General features: G+C 43.0%; 1 protein-coding gene across 1 annotated transcript in view; it reads right to left on the bottom strand.

Annotated features, from left to right (window-relative positions):
- BAIAP2L2 (BAR/IMD domain containing adaptor protein 2 like 2) overlaps nt 1-13,169 on the bottom strand; it is a 29,968-nt gene extending 16,799 nt beyond the window's left edge. The window contains exons 1-4 of the mRNA XM_070947362.1: nt 13,109-13,169; nt 10,257-10,332; nt 9,416-9,502; nt 6,370-6,431 (exon numbers count right to left, since the gene is read on the bottom strand). Coding sequence (XP_070803463.1) covers nt 6,370-6,431; nt 9,416-9,502; nt 10,257-10,332; nt 13,109-13,147 — 264 coding nt within the window. The 5' untranslated portion in view covers nt 13,148-13,169. The remainder of the gene's footprint in view (nt 1-6,369; nt 6,432-9,415; nt 9,503-10,256; nt 10,333-13,108) is intronic.

The raw sequence follows: 13,169 nt of genomic DNA, 5'->3' as shown, positions 1-13,169 counted from the left end.
GCAACAATGGGAGCTTACCTTATCACATGGTGCTTAGGACTCAAACTGCCAACCTTTTGGTTGACAAGCCCAGCATCTTAATCTTGCCGCCACTACCTACCATAGAGTAATGTAAAACTGTATACTGTGGCCAAAACATATCAAACCTAACTATTAGCAGGAAAAATACATTACTAGGGCTGGTAACCCAGGTGATACCTCTATCTTACCAAAGTAGCAACATGTACACAAAATTATCTGCTACAATGTACTACCTGTCAATGACTACTTCAGCTTCAACCGCAATAATACACGAGTACACAATAGATACAAACTCAATGTAAACCGCTCCAAACTCGATTGCAGAAAATACAACTTCAGCAACAGAGTGGTCAATGCCTGGAATGCACTACCTGACTCTGTTGTTACATCCTCAAACCCCATAACTTTAACTTTAAACTATCTACTGTTGACCTCACCCCATTCCTAAGAGGTCTGTAAGGGGCGTGCATAAGCACACCAGCGTGCCTTCAGTCCCTTCCCTACTGTCCCCATTTACTCGTTCCTGTATTCATATCCATGTTTATACTTATTCCTGTTATGTACAGGAACATCCTATACATGTTTGACAAACTAACTGACTGACTGACTGACTGACTGACTGACTGACTCACTGACTGACTCACTGATTGAATAAATGAATAAATGAATAAATGTGAAAACCTTGTGTGACCAGTGCCATAATGGTGGGCCACTGTCTTTGGGCTCACCTAATGATGACCAAAACATACGGAACTTAAACTGTAAAAGAAGTAAATGCTAAACAGAATGTAGCAAGATGTACTCGGCAGCTGAGCTTCTTGTTCTGCGAGATTCCCCCCTCTCGCAGGATTGGCCCTCCACTCTATCGAGGGCCTACCTCGATGACGGGTTTTGGAACCCCGAGAGGTGGCATGCGGCGAAGAGGGGGCTGAGGGTTTTTTTAAAATTGTCGTTAGCTAATCTTTTAAGGGGTTTGGGGGGAGGGTTGTTTGGCGAAGGAGAGGGAGGGTGATTTGTTTGGGGGGGGGCAGGCCCGGCACAGGGTCGCATTAGGGGAGGTGCGGAGCGGGGAGTTGAAGGGGCTAGTGTTGGTATGGAGGAGGGCGATTCCATCAGGACTTGGGTGGGAGGGGCAGATATGGTGGGAGCAGGGGGCCACATCGTGTTGTGGGGGCACGCGCCCGCTGTCTCCAAGCAGTGACGTGCTCCGGCCCCCAATGCTCACCTCGTTCCCTGGGTTGCCCAGAGTCTCAGAGCCCCGGTCTTAGGCTGATGCTGTGCAATGCCAGGTCCGTGGTCAACAAAGCCCCCCTCATCTGTGAGCTGATTCAGGAGGGGGGAGCAGACCTGGTGGGTATTACAGAGACCTGGTTGGGCCAGGAAGGGGGGGTCCCCCTTGTTGAGATGTGCCCACCGGGTTTCCGCGCATTTCATCAGCCGAGGGCCCAGGGTAGGGGTGGGGGAGTGGCGGTTATTGTAAAGGAAGGCCTCGATCCTAGGGAGGCCACTGTACCTCAGTTAGCCGGATGTGAGTCTCTTCTTGTGAAGTGGGGCCATGGGATGCAGGTGGGCTTGCTGATTGCGTACCTGGCTCCCTGCTGCGTGGCAGCGGCCCTGTCTGAGCTCCTCAACGTTATAGCCGGGGTGGCGGTTGATACCCTCAGGCTTTTGGTCATGGGGGATTTCAACCTGCCGTCCATCGGTGAAATGTCTGAGGTGGCTCGGGAGTTCATGGCTTCCATGACAGCCATGGACCTGACCCAGTTAATTCATGGCCCTACTCACACAGGAGGACACACTCTGGACTTGGTTTTTGTCTCTGGTCAGTGGTTGAATGGCCTAGATACAGGGGATATAGTCATCGAACCCTTGTCATGGTCAGACCATTCTCTCCTTAGGCTTGACTTCCTGACCACTACACCCCACCGCAGGGAGGCGGAACCGACTAGGTGGCTCTGCCCCAGGCACCTGATGGATCCTGATAGGTTTCAAATGGAGCTTGGACCATTCCCTGAGACTCTGGCTCATGACTCGACAGAAGACCTGGTGGCCGCCTGGGATAGGGCAGCCGCTGGTGCTTTAGATCAGGTCATGCCTTTGCGGCCTCTGACCCAGCACCAAATCGGCTCAGCTCCTTGGTTCTCCGAGGAGCTGAGGGAGATGAAGCACCAGAAAAGACGCCTAGAGAGTAGTTGGAGGGCTAGTTGTTCCAGATCTGACCGAGCACTAGTGAGATCTTATATCAAGACCTACTTAGTGGTGATAAAAGCGGCAAAGTGTAACTACTTTTCCGCTCTTATCGCGTCAGCAGATAATCGCCCAGCTGCCCTGTTTAGGATGACCCGCTCCCTTCTCCACTTGGGAGCGCGGGAAGACCCCTTGCAAGTGCGTGCTAAGGATTTTGCGCATTATCTGCACGATAAAATCACTCAAATTCGGGACGGCCTGGACTCTGACTGGGTAGGTTCAGGCGAGGTGTCCGAGGCGGGTCTTGAGAATGTTATCTGAGAGGAGTTTGATCCTGTGACTCCCGAGGACTTGGACAGGATGCTGGGGAGGTTGAACGCAACCACATGTTTATTGGACCCATGCCCCTCCTGGCTGGTGCTGGCTACCCAGGAGGTTACACAAGGCTGGCTCCAGAGGATTATAAATGCTTCTTTGAGTGAGGGTTTCTTACCTCTCGCCTTGAAAGAGGCGGTAGTGAGGCCCCTCCTCAAGAAGTCCTCTCTGGATCCGGCTGTTTTGGCAAATTACTGTCCTGTCTCCAATCTTCGCTTTGTGGCGAAGGTTGTTGAGAGTGTGATTGCGCGACACCTCCCGCAGTACCTGGATGAAACTGTCTATCTGGATCCATTCCAGTCTGGCTTCAGGCCTGGGTACAGCACGGAAACGGCATTGGTCACTTTGGTTGATGATCTCTGGAGGGCTCAGGACAGGGGATATTCCTCTGTTCTGGTCCTATTAGATCTCTCAGCGGTTTTGATACCATCGACCATGGTATCATGCTGCGCCGGCTGGAGGGATTGGGAGTGGGAGGCACCATGCTATGGTGGTTCTCCTCCTATCTCTCCGACCAGTCGCAGTCCTTGTTGGCTGGGGGGCAGAGATCGACCTCGAGGCACCTTGTTTGTGGGGTGCTGCAAGGGTTGGTCCTCTTGCCTCTCCTGTTCAACATTCATGTGAAGCCGCTGGGTGAGATCATCCATGGATTTGGGGTGCGGTGCCATCTGTACGCTAATGACACTCAGCTGTACATCTCCACCCCAGACCACCCCAATGATGCCCTTGAAGTCCCGGTGCCTGGAGGCCATACGGGTCTGGATGGGGAGGAACAGGCTCCGACTCAACCCCTCCAAGACCGAGTGGCTGTGGCTGCCGGCGTCCCAATATAGCCAGCTGTTGCCATCGCTGGCTATTGGGGGTGAGTCATTGGCCCCCACGGAGAGGGCTTGTAACTTGGGCGTCCTCCTGGATGCACGGCTGTCTTTAGAAGAGCATATGACAGCCGTGGCCAGGAGGGCTTTTTATCAGGTTCGCCTGATATGCCAGTTGCGTCCCTTTCTGGATCGGGACTCCTTATGCACGGTCACTCACACCCTCGTCACCTCTCGCCTGGACTACTGCAATGCTCTCTACATGGGGCTCCCCTTGAGGAGCACCCGGAGGCTCCAGCTAGTCCAGAATGCAGCCGCGCGGGTAATTATGGGGGCGACATGGCGCTCTCATGTAACACCTCTCCTGCGCGAGCTGCACTGGCTTCCGGTCGTCTTCCGGGTGCGCTTCAAGGTATTGGTTCTCATCTTTAAAGCGCTCCATGGCTTAGGGCCCGGGTACTTATGAGACCACTTTCTGCCACCGATAACCCCCCACCAGCCAATGCACTCCCACAGAGAGGGTCTCCTCAGGGTGCCGTCGGTCAAGCAATGTTGACTGACGACCCCCAGGGGTAGAACCTTCTCTGTGGGGGCACCTGCCCTCTGGAACGAGCTACCCCCAGGAATACGACTGATCCCGGACCTCCGTACTTTACGCCAAGCCTTGAAGACTTTCTTATTTCAGCAAGCCGGGCTGGCTTAAAATTTTAATGGGTTATTTTTATGGGTAAAGGGTTTTAAAATTTGGGGAAGCCAAACTGATTTAATTCTGTTTTAACTTATTTTAATTTTTATATTGTATGTATTTTAATCTTGGCTGTTCACCGCCCTGAGTCCTTCGGGAGAAGGGCGGTATACAAATTTAATTAATAATAATAATAATAATAATAATAATAATAATAATAATAATAATGATGTAATGAATAAAATTAGAAAAAAATAGATGTGTATTTGTAAAATCAAGAAAAGATTGGGGGATTCAATAGATTTGAATGATGCTAGTCTATTTTGTGTTGATGAATGTCTCCAGTAAAGTGAAGGATTAAGTTTAATTACAGATGATACAGCTGTTTGTCAGAAAGTAGGATGTGGCATCCATTTAGACCAGTGTTTTTCAATGTCAGCTACTTTCAGATATGTGGACTCTAATTCTCAGAATTCTGAAAGTTACTGAGATTGAAAAAAAGCTGATCTAGAGTATTGTGGGTTCATATGAAATAGCAATATAAAGGCAGATGATTGTTAGATGCTACTTCTTTACTTCTTTTACTGCTTTGGGTTAGAGTTAGATATTACACCCCAGTGAATTATGATAATAGAGTAACAAGGGATTAATTTTACTGAGAACTGCAAAATTCTACATGCAAGGTAAAATATTATGTTAGATTATATGAATAGATGGTTGAGAATGAGTTGAGAGAGGCCATTTGAACATGGAGAAATGAGCAAGAATGCAATTGTTCAGTTTGTAAATCTGTTCGAATATGTGGCTTAAACATTATTCAGGCATTCATATAACAAAGCAATGAATTCAAGAACATGATTGATTGGCTTACAATGATATAGAGGAGGAATTAATGATGCATGCAAAATGAGAGGTTCTGAATAGCGATGGGCCATTATTTACGTAGTAATGTCAAGAATAGATGTTGGGCAAAAATGGACATAGAAAAAAAATGAAAAAAATGAGAGGGAAAGTAGAATGTTTGCAAAAATGGGAAGTACAAATCATGTATGAAATAGCAGCGGAAAATAAATGTATAATTATAATTAATAATTAATAAATTACTTTCCCAACAGCTTGAAAGAAAAATGGAGATAAGAAAAAACAATGGGGAAATTGCTTGTGATAGAATGAAAAGAATTATATTACAGAGAGCCACAGAATTGTGTGGAGCTATGCTTATAGGAAGTACAGAAGGATGATAATATGATGAAGGGAGTGGTGTAAAAGAAAAAAATGCTGATAAGGGAATGATTTCTGTAGCATATGGCATTTACAGAGGTCATGCAATCACTGATTGTAATCACTTATTTCTGTCAAATGAGAAAGAGACAAAAGTAGCTGCAAAGCATATAGGAGAGACAGCAAGGGAGAGAAAATGCAAATGATTTTGATGGAAATAATTTTAAAATAATAGAGAAATGGGTGAAATGGAATGAAAAATAGCAATGATGAAATGATTGGTATGAAACTGACATGAGAGAACATTCAGTAGTTCAATAGTGTGTGGTAAGTAATATAAGGATGTGTGCATTTTCCTTGATTATTGACTGCATTTATGGACATGAGTAAGAAATACTTGCAGGGGTGTTAGAGGTATATTGGATGGAAACATGAATATGAGTGTACTGTACTATATTCAGGCAATGACATGTTGGTTGAGAATCTCTGCATAACCATGTTCAGAACTTTGTGCAAATTAAAAAGCATAAATATATTTAGTTAGGAATGTAAAACATTTATCTTCCACCCTTCTTCATAAAAGGCTGCTAGACTGGCCTATAGAATAATAAAAAAGAAGATAAGACTCAACCTTTCACACCTGATATTATTTCCTCTTTTTTTAATTGTGTGTGTGTGTGTGTCTGTAAATTGTCAACCTTTGGCCATTAGTCATGCTAGATGGGGATTAAGTGATCTGAAATGCAACATATCTAGAGGCAAATAGGTTGAGAATACTGTACATATATACAGGACACAGATATATGACCAAGCTATAATAGAGATACCTTATGTAACTTTGCAGATACTGTATGTCTCTGCACATATCCCCCTCCCCCATGTCTTCGTACAAATAAAATTTGAGTCGCCAGCAACTCAAAAAGAGTTGCTTTTCAGTAATTGTTTAGGACAACACAGAAAATATGTCCAAAGGGTCACAACTACAACTGACAGAACTTTTTGTCATAGTTCTTCTGACAAAGTAGCAATAGTACATATTAGTAGCAGTATCTCCAAGATACTTACAACTATTTCTAAGTTGCGGTTCAGATGCATTTGGTTTTCCGACATCTGTATCAAAATTTCACCTTTAGAAGGTAAAGAAAAAGCATTTAATTATTTTTCTTCTGGCAATAGCTGGGAATTCTAAAAGATGTAGCGCCTCCAAGCATATCCAACATTACTGTTCATCAAGAATTGTGATTTATTGAGCATGTGGGGGGAGGAAATTGGAAAAGTGGTATTATTCCAGAGGTCAAGGAATGATCATCAGAAATGTGTGATCTATCTGTTTTGAAAAAAGCAAAACTGTACTTTTCACTAATCAAAGGATACAGCAATATGGCTGTGATACTTACCATAATATCTCGCATTATTTATATTATAGCAGTGAATTAATTGGTATACCAGCGATTTAAAAAATGTAAGTTTTTTTCTGTATTTTGTTTTCTCCTTTTAACTGTTTGAAAATTTTATCTGTTTTTAAAATTAAAGATTAAAGATTATTTAATATAGATATTAAATAAATAATAATTGAAAAAAATTGTAAAAATAATTGTAAAAATATTACTGATCTGATCTGCATTACCTGAACCAGAGGTAAATTATCTAGATTTCATACTTCTCCAAATGTCATAACAGCAATAGCACTTAGACTTATATACCACTTCATAGTGGTAGATGTGCTTTTCAGCCCTCTCTAAGCAGTTTACAGTCAGCATATTGTCCCCAACAATCAGGGTCCTCATTTTACCGACCTCGGAAGGATGGAAGCCTGAGTCAACCTTGAGCGGGTCAGAATCGGATTCCTGGCAGTGAGCAGTAAATTAACCTACAATACTGCATTCTAACTACTGTGCCACGACAGCTCATGCAGTTCTCAACTCAAAATACACATCTGAATGCATTTGACTCCAAATTTTAAGAAAAATAACTAAAAATGAATGAAAACTAAGAAACAAAATACATTATGTATATTTATCAGACAATTAAGTTTGTTTGTTTGTTTTAAAAAAATAGGAACTTTAAAAACTTGCACATGAAAGCAGAACTGAGTCAGATGAGCATGTTTGAACTGGTCCAAAATAGGAAGTAAATCAAACAGCCTATTGTATCTGGATATACAAGTTTCTATTTTAGCTCAGCTACACAGTCCTTGCATAAGACTGAATTGTATCAGTTTGAAACATGAGTGTACTGTGAAAAGGATGGATCAATCAATGGTTGGTACTGGCTTCCCAGGAGGTGACACGAGGCTGGCTCCAGGGGATTATAAACGCTTCGTTGAGTGAGGGTGTCTTTCCCGCCACCTTGAAAGAGGCAGTGATGAGGCCTCTCCTCAAGAAGCCTTCCCTGGACCCGGCAGTGTTAGCTAACTATTGTCTGGTTTCCAACCTTCGCTTTGTGGCGAAGGTTGTTGAGAGTGTGGTTGCGTGACAGCTTCCCCAGTACCTGGATGAAACGGTTTATCTGGATCCATTCCAGTCAGGCTTCAGGCCTGGGCACAGCACGGAAACGGCATTGGTCACGTTGGTTGATGATCTCTGGAGGGCTCGGGACAGGGGTTGCTCCTCTGTCCTGGTCCTGTTAGATCTCTCAGCGGCTTTTGATACCATCGACCATGGTATCTTGCTGCACCAGTTGGAGGAGTTGGGGGTGGGGGGCACCGTGTTACGGTGGTTCTCCTCCTTTCTCTCCGACCGGTCGCAGTCTGTGTTGGCGGGGGGGCAGAGGTCGACCCCAAGGCGCCTTATATGTGGGGTGCCACAGGGGTCGGTCCTGTTCAACATTTATGTAAAGCCGCTGGGTGAGATCATCTGTGGTTTCGGGGTGAAGTACCATCAGTACGCTGATGACACTCAGCTGTACATCTCTACCCCGGACTTCCCCAATGATGCCCTTGAAGTGATGTCCCAGTGTCTGGAGGCCGTGCGGATCTGGATGGGGAGAAATAGGCTCAGGCTCAACCCATCCAAAACCGAGTGGCTGTGGTTTCCAGCGTCCCGATATAGTCAGTTGGTGCCATCACTGACTATTGGGGGCGAGTCCTTGGCCCCCACGGAGAGGGTTCGCAACTGGGTGTCCTCCTGGACTCACGGCTGTCTTTAGAAGAGCACCTGACGACTGTGGCCGGGAGGACTTTTCATCAGGTTCGCCTGATTCACAAGTTGCGTCCCTTTCTGGATCGGGACTCCTTACGCATGGTCACTTATGTCCTCGTCACTTCCCGCCTGGACTACTGCAATGCTCTCTACATGGGGCTCCCCTTGAGGAGCACCCGGAGGCTCCAACTGGTGCAGAGTGCAGCCGTGCAGGTGGTTATGGGAGCGACGTGGCGTTCCCATGTAACATCTCTCCTGCGCGAGCTGCACTGGCTCCTAGTGGTCTTCCGGGTGTGCTTCAAGGTTCTGGTTACCACCTTTAGAGCACTCCATGGCTTAGGACCTGGATATTTACAGGACCTCCTGCTGCCACCAATAGCCTCTCACCGGCCAGTACGCTGTCACAGAGAGGGGCTCCTCAGAGTGCCGTCGGCCAAACAGTGTCGGCTGGCGGCCCCCAGGGAGCCTTCTCTGTGGGGGCACCTGTTATCTGGAATGAGCTCCCCCAGGAGATACGGAGGATCCCGGATTTATGCACCTTCCGCCGCGCCCTCAAGACCTTTTTATTCCAACAGGCTGGCCTGGCCTAACTTTCCCTTTTAAACAGTATATGAGTAATTTTAAATCTGTTTTTAAACATGGGGATGTTTTAATTCGTCTCGGGCCAAATTGTTTAATACGTTTTTATACTGTTTTAAATTTTATAATCTGTGTGTTTTATCGTTTGGGCTGTTCACCACCCTGAGTCCTTCGGGAGTAGGGTGGTATATAAATCTAATGAAATAAATAAATAAAAATAAATAAAATAAATAAATGTCTAGATATAAACTCACAAAATATCTTTGCATACTGAAGCCAGTAGAATGATGAGCAAGCATAGTATATTTAGCCCTTTATATTACATAGTAATATAAATTATTGTTATTACCAGGTGACAATCATATATCATCTCATGGAAACCCATGACTTACCCAGAATCTGTGAAGTAGAAGTCTGAAGAGCTTGTTCTCCAATCTTCTGAACTGCTGTAAAATATACATCTGCTGCCTCAGATAATGCTGCAGGATTTTTTTTTTAAGGAAGAAAATTAGAATGCATTTCTCGCTGAGAATTCTCTTTCTCTTTTTAATTTTTTTTTCTAAAAGAATTGTTCTTCAATTATTAAAACATTTTCAAATAATTCATTCCTTAGGTTCTCCTCTGCCAAAGATTCAGGTCAGCTCCCAAACTGCCTCTCTGCAAATCTTTTGAAGTTTGTGTTGGGCAAAGAAAAGAATAGGACTACTTGAAAATTCCATTTGTTTCATGTTATCCACAAGCAGAGCATACAAAGCTGTGCATTTCCTCATATGTGTTACAATATGCACAGTACTGATTGTGGTGCATCCGATTATACAGATGAATTTGTCTGCACACTGGTTATCTTCTCTATCCATGAATGGTGAGAAAGATCACCTCCTCTCTCATGTATATGTGAAATTCTAACGAATTAAACATGAACTAATGCAGTTATTATTTGCTCTGCTATGTCTGCCCAACTCCAAACGATTAAGGGGAGCTTATTTTATTTTAAAAGCAAGAAACAATAAGAAATCATGAAACAAATCATGCAAGTGAAAAAGAAAGGACATTATATAGCATGAAAAAAATTATAATAACTTAATGGGCTCTCAAGCCTATTCCAGGTCCAGCAGGACAACCAGTTTTTCAAGGAATCTTGGAGTATCAGCAAGGTGTGTGTGTGTGCTGCAGTTGCAGAAAGAATGTTCCAGATTGTAAGCAAATAGACATACAGCTAGCTGTGTTACTTACCATAAAACGCCTGCAGATACTTGTTGCCCAGATATATCAGCTTCTCCAAAGCTGGATTAAACTGTTCCAGGATGCTCTGTTATCCATCCAGATGAAGAAAAAATAAAAACAATCTTACATACAGCATCTGGGTCTCTTTAAAGAAAACTTACTGTAGTCCAGGCATTACTGCTTTCTATATTCTAGACCAGGGATGTCAAACTCACGCTGTCACGGCGGTATCACATGACATATCGGGACTTTCCCCCCCCTTTGATAAACCGGGCGTGGGCGTGGCCAGCATGTGATGCATCTGGCCTGCGGCCCGGGAGTTTGACAGCCCTGTTCTAGACAATCAATGAAGTGGGCTATCCATAAGGTTTAAAAGTATGTTATGCTTAAAATACCTTATCCACAGTTACTGGCCCCAATTTGGAAGAAAATTGGTGCCAGACAACATAAGGTGGCGTTATGGACCCAATGTTGGGATTCAATGTTAACAGTGAGCAACATGAGGGTAGATACAACACTTTCTTCCCTTCCCCCACCCCCAGAGTTAATCAAGGTCATTAATTATGCTTAGTTAGCTATCTTCCATGGCTACTAGAATGTATCATCTAGTAAAATGGATGTTCAGATGCCTGTTTTCCCTTAAGGATTGTTCATTGAGTTAAAATGATCCCATTTCACACCATCTATCTCCACCTTTGGTGATCTTCCCTTTACCCAGGAACCTTTTGCTGTCTCAGCCATCTTGGATCAGGCTATTCTTCAGCAGCCAGAACTGCCTAGATACAAATTAGTTTGTCAACCATCATCTTCTATGCTGCTTTTCCAACTCCAAAACAGCTCTGTCTTCCTGCAAATTCCTTAGCCAAATTCCTTTCTCACCCCCACCCCCAAACAAGAGCTCTTGCTATATATGTGGGGAAGATAACCCTTCATCATTTATTCTTTTTACCTTCCAAGTTGCTATCTTCCATATGCTGTGGCCATTACCCGAGGGGCCCATAGATCTCTGCTGCCTTACATGGCTTTTATCAATTGAAGGTTGTACATAACACTTTTGTACACTTTCTCTAAAAGGTATAGCTTAGGTTATCAGTCTCAGTTATACCCTTCCATGTGCAGTATTCTCTGTCTAATGGTAACAATAGTATTACTGTGTTTGGGTAGAGTTAACTGTGATCCAGCATGTTGATAAACACTGCCTTGCTAGGCTTACTTAGATAACTATTGTAAATCAATGAGCTTGCTGTTGAGTAAGTGTGCAAAAGATGTCAACCTTTGTGTGTGCTGAACAGCCAACTATAGTTTCTATTTCATCTAGCAATTAGTTTTCACTGCATATTGGATTACCTTCTTGTTACTTCTAAGCTGAACCTCTTGGCCTCCCAATAGTTTTTCAGCTTAGCTAGGCCAAACATCACCGGGCAAGAGGTTAAACCAGATGTCATCCAAGATTTACATTCTATGATTCTATGAAATGCAAAATTTGGGGGAATCAAAGAATGGAAAAAATGGAAGTCACATGCTTATTACAATCCCAGCTGGGAACAACCTACTAATTTCTACATTTTGCTCATTTCAAAACACCTCCTTACCTTCAACTATTTCTTTCATTCTTAATGTTCGTCAAGCTTGTCAGTTGGTCCAAAATCAATATCCCTGTTTTCATCCAATTTTTCTATGTTACTATTTTCCCTCAATTTTTAATTTCCAGTGTTGGAGCATTCACAACTTCTGCAGGCAAGTTGTTCCACTTATTAATTGTTCTGTCAGGAAATTTCTCCTTAGTTCTAAATTGCTTCTCTTCTTGATTAGTTTCCACCCATTGCTTCTTGTTCTATCCTCAGGTGCTCTGAAGAATAGTTCGACTCCCACTTCTTTGTGGCAACCCCTGAGATATTGGAATACTGCTATCATGTCTCCCCTAGTCCTTCTCTTCATTAAACTAGAACATACCCAGTTCCTGCAACCGTTCTTCATATGTTTTAGCCTCCAGTCCCCTAATCATCTTTATTGCTCTTCTTTGCACTCTTTCTAGAGTCTCAACATCTTTTTTACATCGTGGCGACCAAAACTAAATGCAATATTCCAATGCAGTATTAGAATGCAGTATTAGAAATGAGTACGTGTGTGTGTGTATAAAATGTTTATTTGTGTGTGTCTGTATGTTTGCATTAAATAATTATATAAAGAATTGTAACTGTTTACTGGATCATATTATACTTTATATTTTGGGTTTTTTCTATTGTATTTTTTATTTATTTTTGAGCACTCATTATGCATTTTTATTATATATTTTTGGATTTCGTGCCTTTTGTTTCTTCTTTTTCTGTTATTTTAAAAAGCAACAAAAATATTTTTAAAATACAGAAAGATGTATGAATTTGGTCTTTGTATGAATCTACCAAGATGTATGAATTTGGTCTTTATTGGAAACAATGCTGCCTCTACTATGAATGGCTGCACGATCTGATAATATAGAACAAACTTGGTACAAACACAATTGCTGCATATAATGTGAATAAATTATTTCCGTATTTCTAAATTTGCAACTAAAGCAGACTGAGATTCAAAGAATTATGTTCCTCAGTTACTCTAAGTATCTCACAACTTAAAACAGAGATTAGTAACTTATTCATAAGTTTTTTAAAGCTATAGCACGTAGAAGCTATACTCTTAAGCAATCTGGATCAGTTTTAGTAACAGTTTTTCTCCATTTATATTTTAACAACTTCTTTCTACTTCCATTTTGTCTCCTGCAGAATCCATTATTAACGAAAAGTCTTCTTAAACCACAACATGTTTCTCTTGGCCAATCAAGAGAGCCTGTTACAATCCAGAGAACAAAGAAAATTAGGCCTCACCTTATAAATAGTGATTGTCGATCTGTAGGATTGCTCCATCCTCAAATATTTTAAGACCCGA

Source organism: Pituophis catenifer, unplaced genomic scaffold (genome assembly GCF_029215685.1).
Source record: "Pituophis catenifer annectens isolate HBS135680 unplaced genomic scaffold, rPitCat1.0.hap2 SCAF_7, whole genome shotgun sequence".
In the NCBI taxonomy this organism is placed as follows: Eukaryota; Metazoa; Chordata; class Lepidosauria; order Squamata; family Colubridae; genus Pituophis; species Pituophis catenifer.
This window is presented reverse-complemented; position numbering and strand designations above follow the sequence as displayed.